At 36.2% G+C, this 20,931-nt stretch overlaps 1 protein-coding gene across 5 annotated transcripts in view; it reads left to right on the forward strand.

Annotated features, from left to right (window-relative positions):
- The window catches only part of ETV1 (ETS variant 1), a 97,617-nt gene that overhangs the window by 71,096 nt on the left and 5,590 nt on the right, over nucleotides 1-20,931 (forward strand). For all 5 annotated transcript variants that reach the window (XM_027540036.1, XM_027540038.1, XM_027540039.1 and 2 more), the window contains 4 exons: nucleotides 7,425-7,493; nucleotides 9,045-9,113; nucleotides 12,413-12,582; nucleotides 18,466-18,567. In XM_027540036.1, coding sequence (XP_027395837.1) covers nucleotides 7,425-7,493; nucleotides 9,045-9,113; nucleotides 12,413-12,582; nucleotides 18,466-18,567 — 410 coding nt within the window. The remainder of the gene's footprint in view (nucleotides 1-7,424; nucleotides 7,494-9,044; nucleotides 9,114-12,412; nucleotides 12,583-18,465; nucleotides 18,568-20,931) is intronic.

Raw genomic sequence — 20,931 nt, forward strand, 5'->3', positions numbered from 1 at the left:
AAAGTATCCTTACATGTTCCATTCTGCTAACCCTTCCACTCAGTGTGGGCGCTCACAGTTCACTGTTTTCATTCACTTGTTTTTATTATTCTTAGTGTTAAAAAATAAAACCACCCACTTTGTATGACACTGGAAACATTATACTAAAGCCTGGACCTGTTAGCTATTTACTAACTGGTGTCATTTTGAGCGGGCGTCGTTACCTCTTTTGTCCTCAGTTGCGTCATTCATAGAAAGGGACAAATGATCCCTATACTTTTGTGTTTTTGTGCAGCAGTCCATGGGGCCGCAAAGAGCTGGACACGACTGAGCGACTGAACTGAACTGACTGAAGGATTCAATATGACTGTGCTTGTAAATGTTAAAGTATTAAGGGTCCAGGCAATTATAATAAGGATTTCTGTTGGTATGATTTTTATCTCCTAGAGATTTCCTCAAAGACTGTTGCTAGTTCTTGAATGAAATGCCACCGTTACATCTAACATTTACAAATACACTTTGGTGCTAAAGGATAAGACAGAATAGAGAAGTTCTTTTGTTAAAGCAATCATGTTGTGTATGGCCAATAAGATACTATAGTATTAGGATGTTTCTAATGTAGTGAAACAATCCTACTCAACTTACTACTAGGACTACCTGTGTTCAAAGCAAGTAGATGAAATCATCTGAATGTTGTGGTGATCCAGGGAGAAATGAAAGTGAGAAGACAGTTCCTGGTGTATTTGTTTCAGATCACGTGGATTCCAGAAAGGGAACAATTCAGTATTGAAGCTCATCATAAAAAATTCCCCCACCTCAGAAAGTTTGGAGGGGCTTGTTTGGGCAACTAATGGTATCTTTTCTTTTAAACTTCTACTGGTTGTCAGAGTACAGTAATATCTAATATTAATAAATAGTCAAAGTTAAAATTGTACTTATTTTATGTAACTGTATTTCCTATCATTTCAGCTTTATTTTCAACTCTTAACAACAAAACCTCCACAGGCTTATAAAACTTGTAAAACAGTGAGCCAACTAGATCACAATAAGCCAATCCTGTTTGAAGGTGGTGGTTATTTGTGTAGGATATTGTCCTCACCCTAAAAAGAGATGCTTCCAAGAGAAGTCTGTGGTAAAAGTCTGTCCTGTTATTTTAGATATGTTGTTGTTGTTCAGTCAGTCAGTCACGTCCTACTCTTTGCCACCCCATGGACTGCAGCACTCCAGGCTTCCCTGGCCTTTAGTTCTTTTAAATTACATAGCCTTTAAGATTTAAAAGCATCTGACTGCAGATAACTGTTTAAGCTTTTTTTTTTTCTCTCTTTTTTAAAGCTTTGCAAGCACTATTCTGGGCGTACAAAGACTGACATAGTTCTCTTTCTGTCCTCAAAGTATGTTAGCAGTAGATTCAGTACATCTGAACTGTGACAAAAGAAATATCTCTGCAGATTTTACATTATTCATTTTTACAGTTTACTAAAAATCCTAATGACAAATTTCCCATCTGAGTGTGAATGAAGTAAAACTCCAGCTTTTCTGCCTTCTTCACATGAGTTTCAATGACTAAGTTATTACATTCACATACAGATTTTGTGAGTGACAACAGATACCTCTTATAAAACTCAACATTTTAGCCATCACACTTGATTTCGCCACACTTTAATTCAAACATACTGGTACTGGGCCTTATTTTTAGAACTAATTATTTTCAGGTTTGTTCCATAATAGAACGATTGTATGGGTGTAAAAAAAAAATTTCTCACATTAGCATCTTTTTCAGGGAACTTCATAAAATATGTTTTTTTATCACCTATAAAAATCTATTCACGTGGCAAGTGGATATGCAGAGGCAAAGGATGATACACTAGTATGTATGTGAATAGTTTTGCTTTTAAATACATCCTTACGAAGTTTATGCTATTTACATACCCTGGAAAACCTTTGGATTTTAAATGTTAAACTGTGAGTTTGCCAGGAAATGAGTAGAAACAAAAAAATTAAATTTAAGACAGACAAAACTTAGGCAAGATCTGTCATTAATACTCATGTTTCTTGAATGAAATTGATGCCATTATTTCTTGGTACAGCTCAATATTTTTTTGGTAAATGTTTTTGCAAAACTTATTTAAACTCCTATGTTTACTTTGAAATACACACACACAGAAACATATTTCTCACCAAGTACCTGTTAATTTCTGATGTATGTCAATACACTCATTTTGGCCCTTCGCTTTTTTTTTTTTTTTTTTAATTTTTAAACTTTACATAATTGTATTAGTTTTGCCAAATATCAAAATGAATCCGCCACAGGTATACATGTGTTCCCCATCCTGAACCCTCCTCCCTCCTCCCTCCCCATACCATCCCTCTGGGTCGTCCCAGTGCACTAGCCCCAAGCATCCAGTATCGTGCATCGAACCTGGACTGGGCCCTCCGCTTTTAATGTGCCAAATTTTCCACTGTCATCCTTATGCATTAAACAAATTGAGGTGGACCTGATTTTCTCACATCACCTCCTCAAGGAGTTAGTTAAGTGTGTAATCAATCCATTCCTGCATTGCACACTGATATGAAAGTAAAAATCACATTAAAATACAACATCCAGTGTATTCCTATTTTACTGGGATTTCTCATTTACTCTTTGAGATTTGTATGCTTGATTAAGTTATCACACCGATTATTTTTTTCAAGAATTTAACTACAAGCATCAAATGAAAGCAAGGTGCTTTCTCCTCTTAAATAGAATTTGCAATCTGGAGTGTTTTCAGGTTTGTACACTATTTGATAACAAACAGTTTCAACACATTGTAGGGATGTCTCATACAAATGTGGCAGATAGTTCCTCTCTGATCTGGCCTGTTCAGCTCCTAGAAATTTTAGGCAAACCATGCCCTGAAGAGGAACCTTCATTCTGTACTACAGGGTGGCACTTAGGCAAACCAGAAAAGTGCCTGGCAAAAGCACAGCTGCACTTTGTGAGCAGATCTTTGGTAAAGCTTCCCAAGTCAGTATTCTATTTCCCAATACAGCTGTAAAATGCAGGTCAAGAAACAGAAACTGAGTTTTTAGTTTCATACCTTCACATCTTTATTTAAAGGAAATTTTAACAGTATGACTAAAGGTGAAGATTTAATCAAATCAGGTAGTTTAGGGTGTTAGTTTACTCTTAACTTCCCCCCACAGTGTTTAGGGCATTAAAATAACAACAGTGTTTTGCTGCTTTGAGTTTTTGCAGCATATTAGATCAGCTTTCATCACCATGAACTCATCTGTGACAAATTATAAGCAGCTTAGTTTCTGCAAGCTGATTTGGCTGTGTCTTTATGACATGTTCTTTGATCCATAAGTTTCAAAATTAAAAAAAATTATTTATCCTAAATTAAATATACATGATTCAATTTACAGACTGAATTTAAAATTTTTTAAATGAAAGTCTAAATATAGCAACAAAATTGGGGGATAATACTGTAAAAAGGAAGCTTAAAAGAAGTACCTCCAAATATTTTGAAAATATAATGGAGCATCTCACTTAAACCTTATACATCATAAATTTATAATGAATTTAAAATCAATATTTTAAATATCACAGGTTAATATATTTATGAAGAATATTATGAGTAAGCATATGAATAAGCAATGTCAGCCATCTCAGTAGATACCTTATATAAGAATAGAAAATTAAGATACAAAAATAATTTTGATACATAATTACTTTTTGTTGTAAGTACTGTGGTTCACACACTTTAAATACTTATGAGATTCACTTAAAAATAGATTCTGTTAATAATAAGTACCTTGTATTAAATTCTTAGTGTTCTCAGAAACTGGGTATAATGTTACCCATGGCTTGTTCCATATGGTCTTATCTTTGAAGGAAATCACTGTGATTCCCATTTTACAGATGTGGAGGTTGAGAGAGATGTTAAATAAATAACAAAATGTTTTACTCTCACAAAATATCAGAACTGAGATTTCAAAAGCAGGTCTTAGATGACAAGGTATATGTTTGTAATCACTGCCATACTAATGGTCCTAAGATTGTAATTATAGATGCATATTAAGACAGTGTAAATATGCAGTCGCCTTAACATTTGTGCATAGGCTAAACTGCAGCTTATGATTGTCACTGAATTATAGAAGTTTTATTTCATGAATAAACATAAATGAATATGTATGAAATGCCTCTATTCCCTGCTACAAAACATTTGCCTTTGAAGTCGCCACTTGGCTAGTTTGGATCTGAGTTGAACATTTAGCAAAAGTTAAAATGTAATGCCAAACTTCATTGGTTGGATTTTTTATTAGATAAGGTAGAAATGAAAGCAGCAGGCAATTTAATTAGCAGTAATTTTTCTGGGCAAGTCATTACTTTGATGAACTTCAGAGCAATGTTTATGGCTCCTAATTAACCATGTTAGTCATTTGATTGAATAATCACTTTGGAAATGTTTCTACAATTTGATTAGAGTCTGACCCACTCTGATGGTCATAAATTAACTGATATCACTTTAGGATAACATGACTTTAGTTACTTTAGGGAAATAAACTCCTCTTAACCATATTTTTTTCAGGCTTCTCTTTTCTGTATGAAGGATGCTGAATTTAAAGACAGACTGAATTTAGACAATGCAGCCAAGTGTCTCAATTTCAAGAGCTAGATGTTAATTTTATTTACCCTGAGGTGTAATAAATAGTATAAGATCTGGCATAAACACAAATATATTCTCATATATGCATTTTTTTTTTCTAAATTGCTGTTTGATGCTTTTTTTTTGGAACTTAGATCATAAGTTGAGCCTTTGGAGATGTAATGGAAGCCTGGCATCAGGTGTATTTTATGTCATTAATTTATGGCGAATTTTAAATTAGTATACTTTATACCTCATAGATTAATAAGGAGAATGTATGAAGAATATTAAAGTACAGCAGAAAACAGTAAATCGTCCAGTTCGGTAAATACCTGAGTGTTCGTGAAATTACCCATCGAATCCTATCTTTGATGTCCAATGTCTAGTTTTCTAGAATATGCTTATTTTGTGTGATGTTGGAGTACTTTTATAAACTGGCCCTTCAACTTTCTCAGAAATGCTTAAACTTCTTTTCTCCGCCTCTGGGGAGGAAGGGCTACATTTAGTCCCTCTTATATATAATAGAGTTTAACCTGTACGTTTTCTAGCTGCCTCCAGGGCCAGCCAGCTGTTTTTACAGCCACACTCCAGCTGTGCAGCAGTCAGTAAAAGTATTTTGTGGCAGGGTGTCAACATCAGTTCGACAAAATGCTTGCCTCTAAGCAGCTGCTGAGCTGATGGCAGAGTCATTAACACAGTCCCTTCCAGGCCCAGCTGCATGAGGGACCTTATGCCTTGGCAATAAATCAAAATAACATTAAACATTAATTTGAAGTACCATTGGTTAAGAAGTTGGGATAAAATGGATTGCTAATTATTTGGAGACCCAGAAGATCCGCTCCATTGCAACCCTATTATAAGCACTGATATCAGAAAACAAGGTTTAACCCTGCCTTTTATAGGGTTAGATCTATAAACTGCATAATACTTTAAAGAAGGCACAGCACAATAAAATGTTTGAAAATGAGTTTGACACTATTTTCAGCTTGTAAACTATTGATTGCTAGATGCTTTTCAACGTTATTGCTATTAGGGATCGCCATTAAGATGTTTTTGACCAAGATCTTATAATGTATGCTTTTTTTTCTGTGAAATGATATCTCATATTTTGGTTGACATTTATCACCAGGCAAATTTTTAGAAAATCAGATAGACTTTAAAAATGGAACATTCTGGACCTAAAAAAAATGACATCTGGACTAAATAATGGTCATTATCTGTTATAGCATGAAAGTTTATAGACTGATAAGAGCCTTTAGATTCCAATTCACTTAAATGCTATTACTTGTTCAGAATTACTACAAGGGGTGGAAAGGAGGTTGTATTCTTATATTAAATAGCAACCTGTCATATATATTTTAAACATCTAATTTTGTATGTGCTCAGTTGCTCTGTCATGTCTTGACTCTTGGTGACCCCATGGACTGTAGCCTGCCAGGCTCCTCTGTCCATGGGGATTCTCCAAGTAGGAATCCTGGAGTGGGTTGCCATGCCCTCCTCCAGGGGGTCTTCCCAACCCAGGGATAGAACTCAGGTCTCCTGCATTGCAGGCAGAGCCACCAGGGAAGCCCTTTTTGTTTTTTTGTATATGTTTATTTTTGTAGATGTTGCTTTAAAATCTTTAGTAATACATGCAGAAGGTAGAATCAACGTAATCATGTTTATGCATTTCTGTGGAAACTGTGTATGTTATATTCAGATTTGGACCCAGGTTTTAGGTACCTAAAACCTATAAAATGTGGAACCTGAAAGAAAAAGTAAATGAAATGGCATATACAAAATTAGGCTTAAGGTCTCAGCAGCACTTTTGCAAGTGGAGGGTCTTGAGGTTGAAACTTCAGTATTCACCCTGAATTGACCTCTTGTTTACGTGAGTGAACTTCCAAATTCAGAGTCAAAGAAGAGCAGACTCAGATAACATGTGACCCCGTCCTCTATTTTATATAAACTTAGAAAATAACTTCTCTAAAGTCATATAGCTTTATTAGTAGTAAATGAAGGACCTGAATTTTTATCTTTTGTCTCTTAAATCTGTATTTCTTTCCCTTTCCCCATATCTAGGCTGCTAAACACATTACATACACAGCCATCACTATGACTCAAGGTTAACCATTAACCGAGTTTTGTTTTCTCAGGAATGAATTAAGTTGGTCATACAAGTAAGGCCTTGCTTTTAGGGTAGCAATGGTGTTTGCTATTGGATTTCTGCTGTTGGATTTGTTGCTGTTGGATTTCTGTTTTATAGCCTCACTGGCTTTGAATATGGCCTGTGGGCTTAATAAAATGAAAAGTCAGTCTTGTTTTTGTCTGAAGAAAAAAAAAATAGCAGTCATCTTACTAGGCTGAAGTAATTATAAGAGACATAACAATTTTGTCTTTCCATCATGATTTCTAGCCAATGTTCATGAAATAAACTATGAACGAGTCTTGTATTGACCTTTGCTTTGGTTGCCACTGGGTAAACAAATTTATCCCATACGTGTCCTGAAATGTCTTTTAACTCATGATGCTGTTTGTTTTGAGGACTCCATCACATTTATGTGCTGTTGCTTAGCCTACCTTTAGTTTAGTCAGGTTGGTGTGGGTAAAACTTCGAATTCACACACCTGTTCAGGGGAATCACTGCTCACCATGGTATGGTTCTCAACCTTCCGTCTCGAGTGCAGGCCCTACCTGCAATGTTAACCATGTGTTGACAAGTTCCCCTCAGGAGACTCGTGTCTGTTTCTGTTACTTTCCTATCTGCACTCCGTTCACTGATAACAACATGTTTTCAGCTCCAGACATCTCTTTGACCGATGTTGTTTCCTCTTTCAGAAGTGCCTAGCTGCCACTCCATTTATATGAGGCAAGAAGGCTTCCTGACTCATCCCAGCAGAACAGAAGTTAAGTTTTCCATTATTGAAATTCTTATAAATACTTGTCAACATAATCAGCCATCTTCAGGATGCTGTCACATTATCATGATATACGGGAAGAATCACTTAAGTCCACTAAACCATTGTTTTAAAACTTTTTGAAGTAAAAGTAAGATTTTTCAGGTCATGATCTCTTATATTCTGTTAACATGAGTCATGTGCATATAAACAGCTGATAAGTGGATTTCTCTGTTCTTTTTTGCCAACAACCATATCCTTTTAAAATAGAACATGTGCTTTATAGATCACCCACCTTACTGCTGTCTGCTGAAATGTATCTTCAAGGAATTTTCAGTTTTGCTTGAGAGAGCTAAGTCATTGTGTTGACATAAAATGCAGTTGATTTAAATACATTCACATTTAAATATCCTGGATTTTACATTTTGGGACAAGTAATTGTTAAGCCTCACATAAGAGGCTTAGAAAAGGTGTTTTTCTCATGGGTGTGTTATAGTAACTGAGGTGGGAAAGTTTTGTTCTAATGGGCATGGTATTTGCAAGGTCATGTATGAAAGTTCTTTTATCGGGATAGACTAACCTTTAAAGTATTTCCTGAATTATGTGCACGGTCCTTGATGTCAACAGTCTGTGTCATCAGTGAAACGACTTGGATCCATCCTTCTAGGTTGAGTCTAACATTGGTTGTTTTGCATAAATGATATCAGTAGAAGTTAACCCCTGTGTTTAAAGGATAGTAAAATGAGATGGTAAATCCAGAATATACGAGACCAAAATTTTGCACAAATGCAATTTAATTGTTGTTGTTGTTAATATTATGTACCTACCACAGAGACCAATACTTATGAGAAATAAAACTGTGATTAAATTATGTGAAATTTCTTCCTAGTAATTGAAGATAATAGCAATTAAATGAAAGTCCCACAGTCAAGGATATTTGGGGGAGAAAATGATTGTAGAAAGCCATCAATTTATTTTGCATTTTTTCTAAGGATTTAGCAATAAAGGAAAATTCTTTTTTTTTTTTTTTAAATCTGACTTGTCTATTGAAGATGAAATCATGAAAAGGTTAACGCAGCTAAATATTTCTGTAAAGGAGTGAGGGAATAAAGTGTATTTGTTTCAGTTCATCAGGGTCATAATGCAAGATAAATGTCAGTAATTCTCATCTGTTTGAATAATGAAACTTGGAAGAAAACAAAAAAGAAGATAATCTGTTTTATATCGCAGGTTTGCCAGTGTTTACATGAGCATTATGGGTTAGTAATAATATCTATAGCTAACTTTCATATATTACCATGTGCCAGTCACTGTTCTAAAGTTGCATATATTGAACCATTCAATCCTCACAACAGCCCTATAAGATAGGTGGTTTATTTTCATTCCCATTTTATAGATGAGGAAACTGAGGCACAGAGGTCAAATAATCTGTCCAAGGTCACAGAGTGGAAAAGCAGAGAAGTCCTTTTCTGCCTCCATTTTTGCATTCATGGTTATATTTTGAATTGTTTGTGAGTTTTATTTCTGTCATGAATAAATGTATCCCATTTCCCCTCCACAGGCTGCATGTTTGAAAAGGGCCCCAGGCAGTTTTATGATGATACCTGTGTCGTCCCAGAGAAATTCGATGGTAGGTTTTTCATTGTGTATCAAGTGTTGATTTCTGTAAGAGGCTGTGGAGAGATACCCTTACCTCTCCTGAAAGCAGTCAACATCGCTACTTAAAGATTTTCATGCTCATCACTTACGGTGCACTCAAGTCTCGCTAAACTTTGCCTCTTATAAATTCCCTTTCCTTTTCCCATTAAGAAGCTTTTCTCTTTTGTCCTATGAGAGATCCCATTTTTAAAGACAGACAGAGTATCATTCTTGCTGAGCTTTATGTAGAATAAGAGAGGGCCCTTTCCATTGCCCGACTGAGTACATGCAGCTTGTTGTTTGAGATGTATTGAAAGCTGATCCCGTAATTAACAAAGCAGAGCAGAAAGCTTGCTCCTGTGGACGCACAGTTGACTAATGTAGCCTCTTGCCTTTTATTGTTCATGAAAAGATGCATTATGGAACACAGGAGCAACATAGCTGCCCATTTAGTTAGTGATTGTGCATCCTCTTTTTTTTTTTCTTTGGAAGATGTTCATTACTAATGCGACATTAGTTTGTAATTGCTCCAAATGGATTTAGGAAAGCATTACCTTTTTAATATCACTTGCTGTGGCAATGAAAATGAAAACATCACCCCCACATGTTAGAAAAGGGTAAGGGGTGTCAAGTTCGAGAGACTCTTCTTCTCTTGACAAAGATTGCAAACAGTGGGCATCTAGAAGGAGGCTTGGGTAAAAAGCAAACGGTTGATTGACTTAGTGGTTCTTCAGAGTGGTCTCCCTATTTCCTGCTTTGATTGTTTAACAGGAAATGAGCAGGGGCCTTCTGATTAGCTGATTGCACAAACTTTCAGGATCATGGCTGTAATGACTTGGTAGCTCTTGGGAGTTTTAATTGTCATTATTTAAACAGCAAAGGATATGCACAGATTACTCGTCTATCTCTAATTAGTTGCTTGAAGACTACTCTGTTCTCGATGCTTTTGCTACTCTTAGACTTATCAGACAGGATGACCAGTCTTGGGAATATCTGTTTCCTTAGCCTCCCTTTAATATGCTAAATTCATCTCAAGGTCATGGGTTAAACTCTAACACAGATCACCTTTTCAGTTTTATTCTATAATAAATGTTAGTTTTAACCTTTGAGTTTCAGAGGTGTGATGTCTGTTATTGTATTTAGCACCATTAGCAGAGTATCAAAATGCTTAAAATCTAGTTTTTTTTCTCTTGAAATAAAGCAGAAGGTCTACTTTTTGGAATAACCTTCATCAGTTCCTTTCATAGTCAGTGAGTTAACTTTTTAAGAAATGACGATAATTAGTATGGGCATGCAAGGAAGAAAAACAGTTCAAAATATAGACAAGATCAGGGTGTAATCTAACAGGGCGAAGACAGAGTCACACTTGTGTTTGGGGAAGCTAATTGTCTTGATTATTTTTTCCCTTTGATTTTTAAATACTTCTCAGCTTCATACTAAGGAAATATTTTGGGCAAAATAGTATTGGGCTTACATTTTATAAGGAACAGAGAACAAGAAGAAAGAAAATCAAAGAATTTTTTTTTTCCTTGTGCAAGGCGAATATGATCAGTCAGTTTTATAGGCAGAAGCAATCTAAAGGTTAGAATATTTCACAGTGTTTCATTCCATCTGCAAAATTATTCTTTTGCCCCCATGAAAATTTCTAAATCTCAGAAGGAAAAACTAAGATAAATAAAACTATCACTGAACAATATGAAGAGACACTTCCATATTCTATAGCTTAGACCAAAACAGCATAATGATTTTTAGCAGCTATTGAGTGAAAAATTTTACTTTGATTTTTTTTAAGTATTTTTTCTATCATTATTTCAAGAGGTGTATTTCTGTCTTCTGACCAAAGGAAAGTTTTAAAAAGCTTGTGATTTGGGCTATTTTATAATTCACTCTTCATGTTAGTATATCACCTTAAGTATATTCTGTCTAAATTGTTTCTAAACAATTTCCCTCTGCATGAAGGAGAGAAATTCATGCATTAATAGTGATATGCTTATAGGGCCTTAGACATTCAATTCCCAATGTGATTGGTTCCACATATTTTTGAGACAGTTTGCTGGACCTGGAAATGTATAATCAGTAGTCATGAAACTGAGTTGTGTGTGTGTGTTTTCTTTTGTTCGTTCGTTTGCTTTTGGTAAAACCAAAATATCTGACCAGATTTATACCAAAGAATTGGAAACTGACACCTTTATTGCTGTAATGTATTTAATAGACTTTTACAGTTTGTATGTAGCACAAACAATCCTTTCTTGTTTAAAAATACAGCTTTACAGAAAACTCTGGTGTGTTCATTTTTATGTGTATATGTATTTTTGAATTGGACTCTCAGAAAAAGAATAACAAGCTAAACTCAAATAAGTGCAATATAAACAAGAGATAAGGAAAAATGAGAGACTTTTCATTTGCTGCCAGCTGAGCAAAGCATGGTGGCAATATGAAGGTGTGGTAGAAAGATAGCATGATGGTAATCCAGTATGCCTTGCATTACCCATGATATTTTCCTGATTTTTACTTAGCTCACAGAGTTTAAGCTGCTATTAAATTTGCTTTGAAACATTTGCATTTAAATTTTCAATAGTTTGTCACATGCAAATCAATGAGGTATTTATAAATTGTAGTTTGCAAATTTTAATTTGTATAAATAAAATGCCTGGAGCTTAAAATTGATTACTGCCTCTCCACTGTTGCTTAGAGTAGTGTGTGTGTGTGTGTGTGTGTGTGTTAGTCACTCAGTCATGTCCGATTCTACGACTCCATGGACTGTAAAGCCTGCCAGGCTTCTCTGTCCATGGACTTCTCCAGGCAAGAATACTGGCGTGGGTAGCCATTCCCTTCTCCAGGGGGATCTTCCTGTCTCAGGAACTTAACCTGGATTTCCCACATTGCAGGCAGGTTCTTTACCATCTGAGCCACCAGGGAAGCCCTGCTTAGAGCAGTAAGAGATGGCATTAACAATGAAGTAAAGAAGTAGGATTAGATACTATAGTTTTTAAAATGTATCTGAAGAAAACAAAAGATACAGCGTTTTTATAAGTCAGTGACATCTGTGCATTTATTTTGCCCTGTGTGCATTTATATTGACCTATGCGTAGTTATCTATAAGTTTGTAGATTCCTGGTTTATATTCAACCATTTAACTGTGTTAAATCCCTATTTAATGAAAAAGATATATTTCATAGAAACTCTTAAATTAGTTGTGGTTTAACCGTTTTTAGTGATTATTTTAATATAAATTTTATATAAATGTCATAATAATGCTAATCATAGAAACTTAAAATGTTTTTAATTTAGGAGACATAAAACAAGAGCCAGGGATGTATCGGGAAGGACCCACATACCAGCGGCGGGGATCACTTCAGCTCTGGCAGTTTTTGGTAGCTCTTCTAGACGACCCTTCAAATTCCCATTTTATTGCCTGGACTGGGAGAGGCATGGAATTTAAACTGATTGAGCCTGAGGAGGTGAGTTTCATAGCTTCTATTTAGGGAAATCAGCTATGTCATAATAGAAAGACACATACTTGATTAATATGCCAAAAATTCACTTTTTAATTTTAAAACTTTAGGGGAACATTTTGAGTGAAAAGGTAGTCCAAAGGGAAAAAAAGCAAGCTACGTGTAAAATAAGAAATGAACATGTTACAGGCTTGTTCCAGTTGAATACTATCCTATAGAACTGATGTTGAAGAAAATCAACGGGAACATTACTGTGCATGCGCGCTAAGTCACTTCAGCTGTATCTGACTCTGTAGGGCAGGGCCTGGGCCTTCTCTAAAGGTGCTTCTAAGTTGGGCTTGTTGGATGGTCTTTGAGAAAGAGAAGAACGTGCATCAAGTTCAACTCATTTTAGGGAGAGAGGAATTGTTCTTGAGAATTAGAAGCTATTAATTGGACAGTCTTGATTTTTGGCAGGAGGGTCGGAGAAAAACATTTAGAGAACTAAGTCATGTGTAAGAGGGCTGTAGGGGAGACACAGCTGTGGGAATACAGGCACTCAAAGGCCATAGTGGGAAATTCTCACTCCTTGGGTGTCTCTTAGGAGACACAGACCCATAGGAATATTGTTTCCCTTTGATTAATGGTAATACCTGTTTTGGATCAGCTGGGCGGTATACACTCCATTGGAAGGTAAGAATAAAGTTTAAAATGTCACATGATACCTAAGAAATTGCCCAAATGAGAGGACTCTGGATAGAGATACAATGGGTAAATGGAGCTCCTTTCATTCTGTTCAGTTGTCTTACCCCCTTCCAGCCTGCCCTTGTGTACATACAAGTGGAGTATTTTCCTATAAAACTTCCCAGTTCAATGTTTATTCTTCTCGGGAGTAGCTTTAGATTTAAGGCTACTGTTATTATTACAGTGTAACCTACCAAATAGCATTTGGACCTCAAGGGAAAGGCGACGTTTTATATTTATTTACACTTTCTTTAGAAGAATTTTGTCCGTGCTGGGTCTTGGTGGCAGTGTGCAGTCTTCTCATGTGGTAGCTTGTCTTGTTGTGGAGCAGGGTCTCTAAAGCACAGGATCAGGGGTTGTGACACGCCAGCTTTAGCTGTCCCTCAGCAGGTAGAATCTTCCTGGACCAGGAATCAAACCCAGGTGCCCCACATTAGCAGGCAGACTCTCAACCACTATACCAGCAGGGAAGTTTGAAGGGCCAACTTTCATTAAAGTTTGTGTCTTTTCATGAAAGATGCTTTCTCTCTTTACATTAGCTGAGAAAGCATTGGGAGACTTTTAGCTAACATAGCTATGACTCAGATTGGCTGTTGTATCTTAAACACCCCAGAAAAGTAAAAAAAAAAAAAAAATTCAGAGATATCTATTTTTTTTACCTTAAATTAATTCGTTTCATGTAGATTTGACATCTACAACCTAGGCTAATGGGCCTATATACATCTTATATTATCTGCTCTGTGAGTCCGTGTATTCAGTCATAATCAGATAATATGTCCTAATTTGATATCCAGAAGATAAGATGATAGTACTTGTAAAGATTTAAGGGATTTATCTGATTTGAGTATGGATTGAATAAAGTATGAAATAAGAAGAACTAATGAGCACAATTAAGTCAACTCCAGCTTATATCAGTGAGAGGGTATGTTTCCATCTTCTTTAGCCCCACACCAAGTATACACAGATACATGCATAATACCTACTCACACACAGAGGGCTTAGGATCAAAACTGTAAGTATCCATTATCAAGTATGGGCTAAATGTTTGGGTAGTTGAATTTTGTATTGTGTCTAAAACTTAATTTGGCTGTCAAAGGAAATTCATCTTTATGTAGATGTACTTAAATAATGTAAGTGAAAGAACCACAAAAATGTGAAGCACTAAAGATTGAGGCTAGAATCACTTAACATAAAGTAATTTGAAAGCTTGTTAAGTAATGATGAGAATGTGAGCTCTTCATCTCATGAAAGATGTTAATAATCACTGCAAGAGTTGGTTCATGCTAGACCTTAAGGACATCCAGCAGGGATTTATATCAGTTACTTCTGTCCATCTGTGATTAAAGTGAGCAGAAACAGAATTTTTTATTGTTGCCATGGGCTTCCCTGATAGCTCAGCTGGTAAAGAATCTGCTTTAAATGCAGGAGACCACAGTTTGATTCCTGGGTCAGGAAGATCCCCTGGAGAAGGGAAAGGCTACCCACTCCAATATTCTGGCCTGGAGAATTCCATGGACTTGGAATTCTCCAATACGTGGAGAATTCCATGTATTGTCCATGGGGTCGCAAAGAGTCGGACGGCCTTCACTTCACTTTCATTTGTTAAGATGGGGGTATTACTGAATTACATCAGTGATTATTGATCCACTTAGAAGTGTAAAAATTCTTAGGCAAGTGATTAAGTTCTTTATGTATTGATTTTTAAGCTGATTGTGTTGAAACAACTAGAATAGGAGACTTGACCAGAGGACCATTATGTTACATCAGATTGTGAATCTCTGTGACTTTTTTATTTTTTTAGCCTAGAAGGAATACAATTATATCTGTTCTTATGACAGACTAGCATTTAGATACCTTTTCTGTAGCAGACTCTGAAAGTGAAAAAAGAGATGAGGAATTCAGAGAGTCGGCAGACCATTTCCAAATAGTAACTAACCCCCTGGTAATAGGGAAGTAAGCACTGAACGTCTCCGAAGGCCTTTTGTTCAAAATGAAACATTCCATTTCTGATTGCTGCATTGCTCACTGCTGCAATTGCTTCCATCAGGCAATGACTCTGCTGTTTATGTTTAAATTTCTTCTTTGAGAAGTGTTTGTGAAATTCCTTTAGTCTCCGTGGCCCCCGGTCACCCTCTTCTTTCAATCACACAGCAGTTCTTTGAGGGTCTGCGACAGCGCAGCTCATGAAAGGTGGCTGTGAAACCATCCTTGTTGGAATTACTTTAAGTTCCACTTGTTTATATTCCATCTTGCAGTTTAAAATGATACTGAGTGAGATTTCAGTCTTGCACTGATCATCTGCTCTGTGTGTTTAGGATAACTTCAGCAAGCGCATAATCTTTACCTTCTCTTCTTTGAGATGTTTGAAATTATGGGATCTTATTTTTGAATTAATCATGGGTTCAGGGAACAGTTATTGACATAGCAAAGCATCTACAGGACACAGCATGCTAAGTCATTTCAGTTGTGTCCGACTCTTTGCAACCCCATGCACTATAGCCTACCAGGCTACCTTGTCCATGGGGATTCTGCAGGCAAGAATACTGGAGTGGGTTGCCATTTCCTCCTCTGGGGGACCTTCCTGACCCAGAGATCAAACCCACATCTCTTATATCTCCTTTATTCACAGGTGGGTTTTTACTACTAATTCCACCTAAGTAGAAGTCTTTTGGTAATATTCAAGATTGTTGAGCTGGAAGAGTTATCGAGAAGTCTGATAGCCTGTGGTTTCTAGGTTTACTGTTGCATATTCAAGCATGATTTTTTAAAATAAATTGAATAATATTAATAATTGAACAATTACATTGTCCTATTTAATTCATTTGACAATAAGGGTAACTGCTATAGTGCTACATAGATCGTTCCACTCTCCTCATTGACAGCCAACGTGTTCATTTGAAAGAATGTTATAAGGAAGTTACTAGAAGTATTGTTACCGTTGTACATGCTCCATGTTGAAAATGGTCCTTTGGCTGGATATAGTGGTGATTGTGATGGGTCATTCGTGAGGGCTGGATGGACTTTATTAGTTGTTGGATGGTCTAACCTGTCCTGGAAGTTTTTATGTTGTCTGTTCATTTTAAGTTTCAGTCTTTTAAAACGATTTTCTTATGATAGGAACACAACATGGGATGTATCTTCTTATCCAGTTTTTAAGTGCTTGGTCCAATATTGTAAACTAGAGGCACAGTGTTAAAGCAAATTTCTAGAGCTCATTCCTTTATCTTCTATAATGTGTCTACATCTCCTAGGCATATGGGTATGTCTCATTTTCTTCAACTTTATGATAAATGTGATATTGAAATAGCTCTAAAAATAAATTTGATTGTTTTAATATGTCTACTGATACCCACAGTGCTGTGAATTAGCTGGCATCAGAAAAGTCAAACTCTGCTTACGATATTAAAAAAAAAGGCATCTTTTTCTCCCTAAAGACTCCTTTGGGGAGAGAGAAAGTTGTTGTTAAGTTTGTCGCAGGTTATTTTGCTTTCTAGGTATATCCTGGTGAGCTAGAAAAAAATTATTAAGAAATGCCAAAGTATTCAGAAATTGTTGTTCAGTTTAAGGAGATACTGATAATTTATTTTCACATCCCCTCCAGGTTTGCAGGCTCTTCAGTTGTCCTGTCTGTTAAAGATTCACTGATGTCCATTGTTAGCTGTTTAAAAGATGTTTTATTTAGAAAGTATTGGTTTCACTTATTATTGCCACTTGCCCATCACACTATTGCTCCCAACATTTACATTAAAATTAAGTTTATCTTAATTAATGAAATTAATTAATGGGTTGATTAATATTAATGGAATCCATTAGTTAATCCATTAATTAATGGAATATTAATGTGTGCCTGTCACTGTGACTTTCTATTTGGAGATACATAGTCACAGGGATGTGACATCTCATATTTCGCTTTTAAAAAGTATACTGATGTATGTGACTAAATTACATTGTATCTTCATTCAGGAAATAGAAATTAGTGAGAGAGAAAATAGGAAAGATCAGTGTTTTTTAAAGAAAAAAAACAAACCACAGAGAAAGGTTATTGCTAATAAAATAGAGTATTTCTGCAAAGCATTGTATAAGATGTTGCTATATGACATACAACAACTTGGAATTCTGAGAACTTGAAGGCGAACGCTAACCCAATTAGAAAATACTCTCTCCGGGTTGCCTAGGTGTACACGGGGGCTGCAATTTCTGCTCAGATGAAGCAAAAGTGGAAATGAATGAGGATGTGACTTTGACTGGAGTCACAAAAGCAGGCTACCCTGTTCTGGATCATCTACAGCTAGCCCAGGGTCGTGGGGAGGGAGGGGATACAGATTCATTGAGGAAGGAGGTTTTGCTAAAGCTCTATTGAAGAACTTCGTCTTTGCCAGAAAAGTTGCACTTCCAAAGTCGTATTATAAAAAGCTCGGAGATTGTTCACAAAACCACAAAATGGATATTCTGCTTTAGAGATTTTTGTTTGTGGACTCATATACATGGTGACCTTTTTTGCTTCCTTCTTATTTTTAGCATCTAATTACTGTTCTTTAAATGAATGCTTAATTCCACCAGTTTAGTATTGACTGCACTTTTTTTATTTTCTGATGCTGCTTCAGGCAATAAAAATTATGTACAGTTCAACTTACTAATTTGTGCACACTATGCCACTTGTCTTTTAGCCAGTGTGTTTTAGCCAGTGTCAAGCAGGGTATCTTTTTTCCTTTGACTTATCATAACCTGAAAAACACCTTTACCAAGAGATCTTTATTTATAGATAAAGTTGCTCTTGATCTTTAGTTTTTAATCTGAAAAAGAAATAAGAAGGAAAAAGCAGAAATGAGACCTCAGAATGGGAAATATGCCTCATTTTGGTGAATTGCAGCCTGTTCAGTCCTGTTGTAAACACATTCCCTTATTTCCATTTAATTTTGTATCCAAAACAATAGTGACAATGAATTCTATTGTGATGTTTCAGAATGATCACTTAGTGCCTGGTTGAGAAAGCAAACCAGGACCCAGGAAATGCAGATCTTGATAGCTTTTGCCTCTTACACGTATGCCATCGATTTGGATATGTTTTAGATGGTTTGGAAGTAGTTAATGAATTAACTTAATTTTTATGAAATATGTTGATAAGATAATACTTAACACAACAATGTGGTTCTGTCTCAATGGCAGGTGGCCAGGCGTTGGGGCATTCAGAAAAACAGGCCAGCTATGAACTATGATAAACTTAGCCGTTCACTCCGCTATTATTATGAGAAAGGAATCATGCAAAAGGTGAGCAGCTAACACAGCATTAAAATTTATTGAAATGTTTCACATTCATCCGCATGTCATACTTCAAAGCCACATATCATTGCATTGCTGAAGCAAGGTTTTCGCTCACTTTAACGTATGCTTAGCTGTTGGTTTTCCTATTACAGGGCCTTCTGTTTATAAATTTATGAGCATTATAGGCAAATATGTAATACAAAATAGATTTTCTGAAAGTCCCCACTTTGCTGTGTTTGGTTAAAAAAAATCCTGCTTTAGTACTAATATGGCAATATATGGCAATATATGTCCCTAAAAGTTGTTGACATTTTGCTCATTCTCCACAATTATACAATTTTGAATATTAGCTGAATGTTTCCTTTCCCCCTCTTTTTCTGATTCTTAGAACAGTCAGAGCATTTCTTGTTCTCATTCTGAAAAACATCTTTTCTTGGCTGATTTCATTACTTGACAGCTTAACATCTTAAACAGTTGATTTGAAATGAGTATTTAATCTTATCTTGTTGGCATAAGGACATTAAATATGCTTTATTTCAAATCAGTGTCTTAGTATTTCAAGGTAGCTTGTTTAAAAAGTGTGAGATAAAACAAATGAATTACACTTGGGACAAAATCTAAAATTTTTGAAGAAGGTAATGAATAAATAAAGATAAAACATTTGGGCATTTGTTATTATTAATATCCTTCAGCCTTGCATTGTACTCAATCTATTAGTCTTGACTGTGAACGGCGTTTTAGGATTTATCCATTGTGAACGTTACATTATAGTTTCATTATGTGTCCTTTGTTCATTTGTGGAAACATGAACATAGTTACATATTACAGATCATGACATAGTTTTATGTCACCATGCTGCTGCTACTGCTAAGTCGCTTCAGTCGTGTCCAACTCTGTGCGACCCCATAGACAGCAGCCCAACAGGCTCCTCCGCCCCTGGGATTCTCCAGGCAAGAACACTGGAGTGGGTTGCCATTTCCTTCTCCAATGCATGAAAGTGAAAAGTGAAAGTGAAGTCACTCAGTCATATCTGACTCTTTGCAACCCCATGGACTGCAGCCTACCAGGCTCCTCCATCCGTGAGATTTTCCAGGCAAGAGTACTGGAGTGGGGTGCCATTGCCTTCTCCGTAGCTATTCTTTCCATAGCTACTGTCACCATAGCTATGCCAAGAAAAACTATACCAGTTGGTCCATGACAATGGTAAAAGAAGAGGGGGAAATAGCATCATTTGGGCTTTCTGGACCAAAGGCAATCTGCTGTCTGGTTAGCCAGCCAGTAAGTTAGAACTTCAAAGAGCCTTAAAAGATAAGGCTGAATGGGATTCTTAATTGCTTCCTGTTTCCCTGAATCTCACCCTCAAATTGTAAAACCAGTTACTGTCTGCTCCGTCTTCTCCATCTCAGTCCTGGAGTCTTTTTTTTAATTCTTCCTTTCTTTCACCAACCACTCCCGTTCACAGCCAGCCTTTTTCAGATACATACCATCCTTTCAGTTTTCATCACCATCTTCGTAATCGGGCAAAGCAAGTAAACGGGCACAGTAGGTCTCTGCGGGTCCCCTGCGCAGTGGTACACAGCAGTAACAAATGCAGTCATGGCTTTGGTTTGCATGTTAGCGTCGTGTGAGATGACTGGTTTTGAACAGATTCTTCTGCTAGTAAGCAGCAATATTCTTTCCTCATGAAGCTGCTGTGATCGTTAAATGAAATAATATGCTTGAGACGCTTGCCTTGTACCTGGTGCAGTGAAAGGCTTCAGCAGATGGTATCTGTGAATAAACCTTGCACCTTGAAGCCAAGACATATTTAGCTTGTATATCTTGACTAGTAAGCCCTTTAATAAAGGGAGCAGTCACAGAGGCTAAAAAGTATCTCAAAATATCTAATCATACCTCAACTTTTACACAGTGTTTAAAGGGGTATCTGCAGGATGTTATGTCTGGTCTTAGATATTCTCAAAGGTATTCAAACTTATGCTTATTATTGATATCATTACTAACATATTCCCATTTATTTATCCAGTTATCACACATCCCATTTGTTTACCTCTTATTTTAAGAAAATAATAAGGCAAGATGCTTTCAAATGATCAAATGATAGCATAGATGTTGGAATACAGAGAAAAATGTTGTGGCTCCTCATATTTTCCCTATTAGGCTGTAATTGCCAAGGTAAACTATTAGTAACTATTTATCAGCCAACATAGGATAGCAAAATGTGTACTTAACAGGCCTTTTGGGTATCACATATGATACAAGGAAGAATAGACCGTTTAAAGGTGAAAACGCAAAAGTTGAAGTGTACTTACAACTAGCACAACAATCAAGACTTGACAGTTTTTGCAGACATACGTATTTACTCATTACACA

The sequence above is a fragment of the Bos indicus x Bos taurus genome, chromosome 4 (assembly GCF_003369695.1).
Source record: "Bos indicus x Bos taurus breed Angus x Brahman F1 hybrid chromosome 4, Bos_hybrid_MaternalHap_v2.0, whole genome shotgun sequence".
Taxonomy (NCBI): Eukaryota; Metazoa; Chordata; class Mammalia; order Artiodactyla; family Bovidae; genus Bos; species Bos indicus x Bos taurus.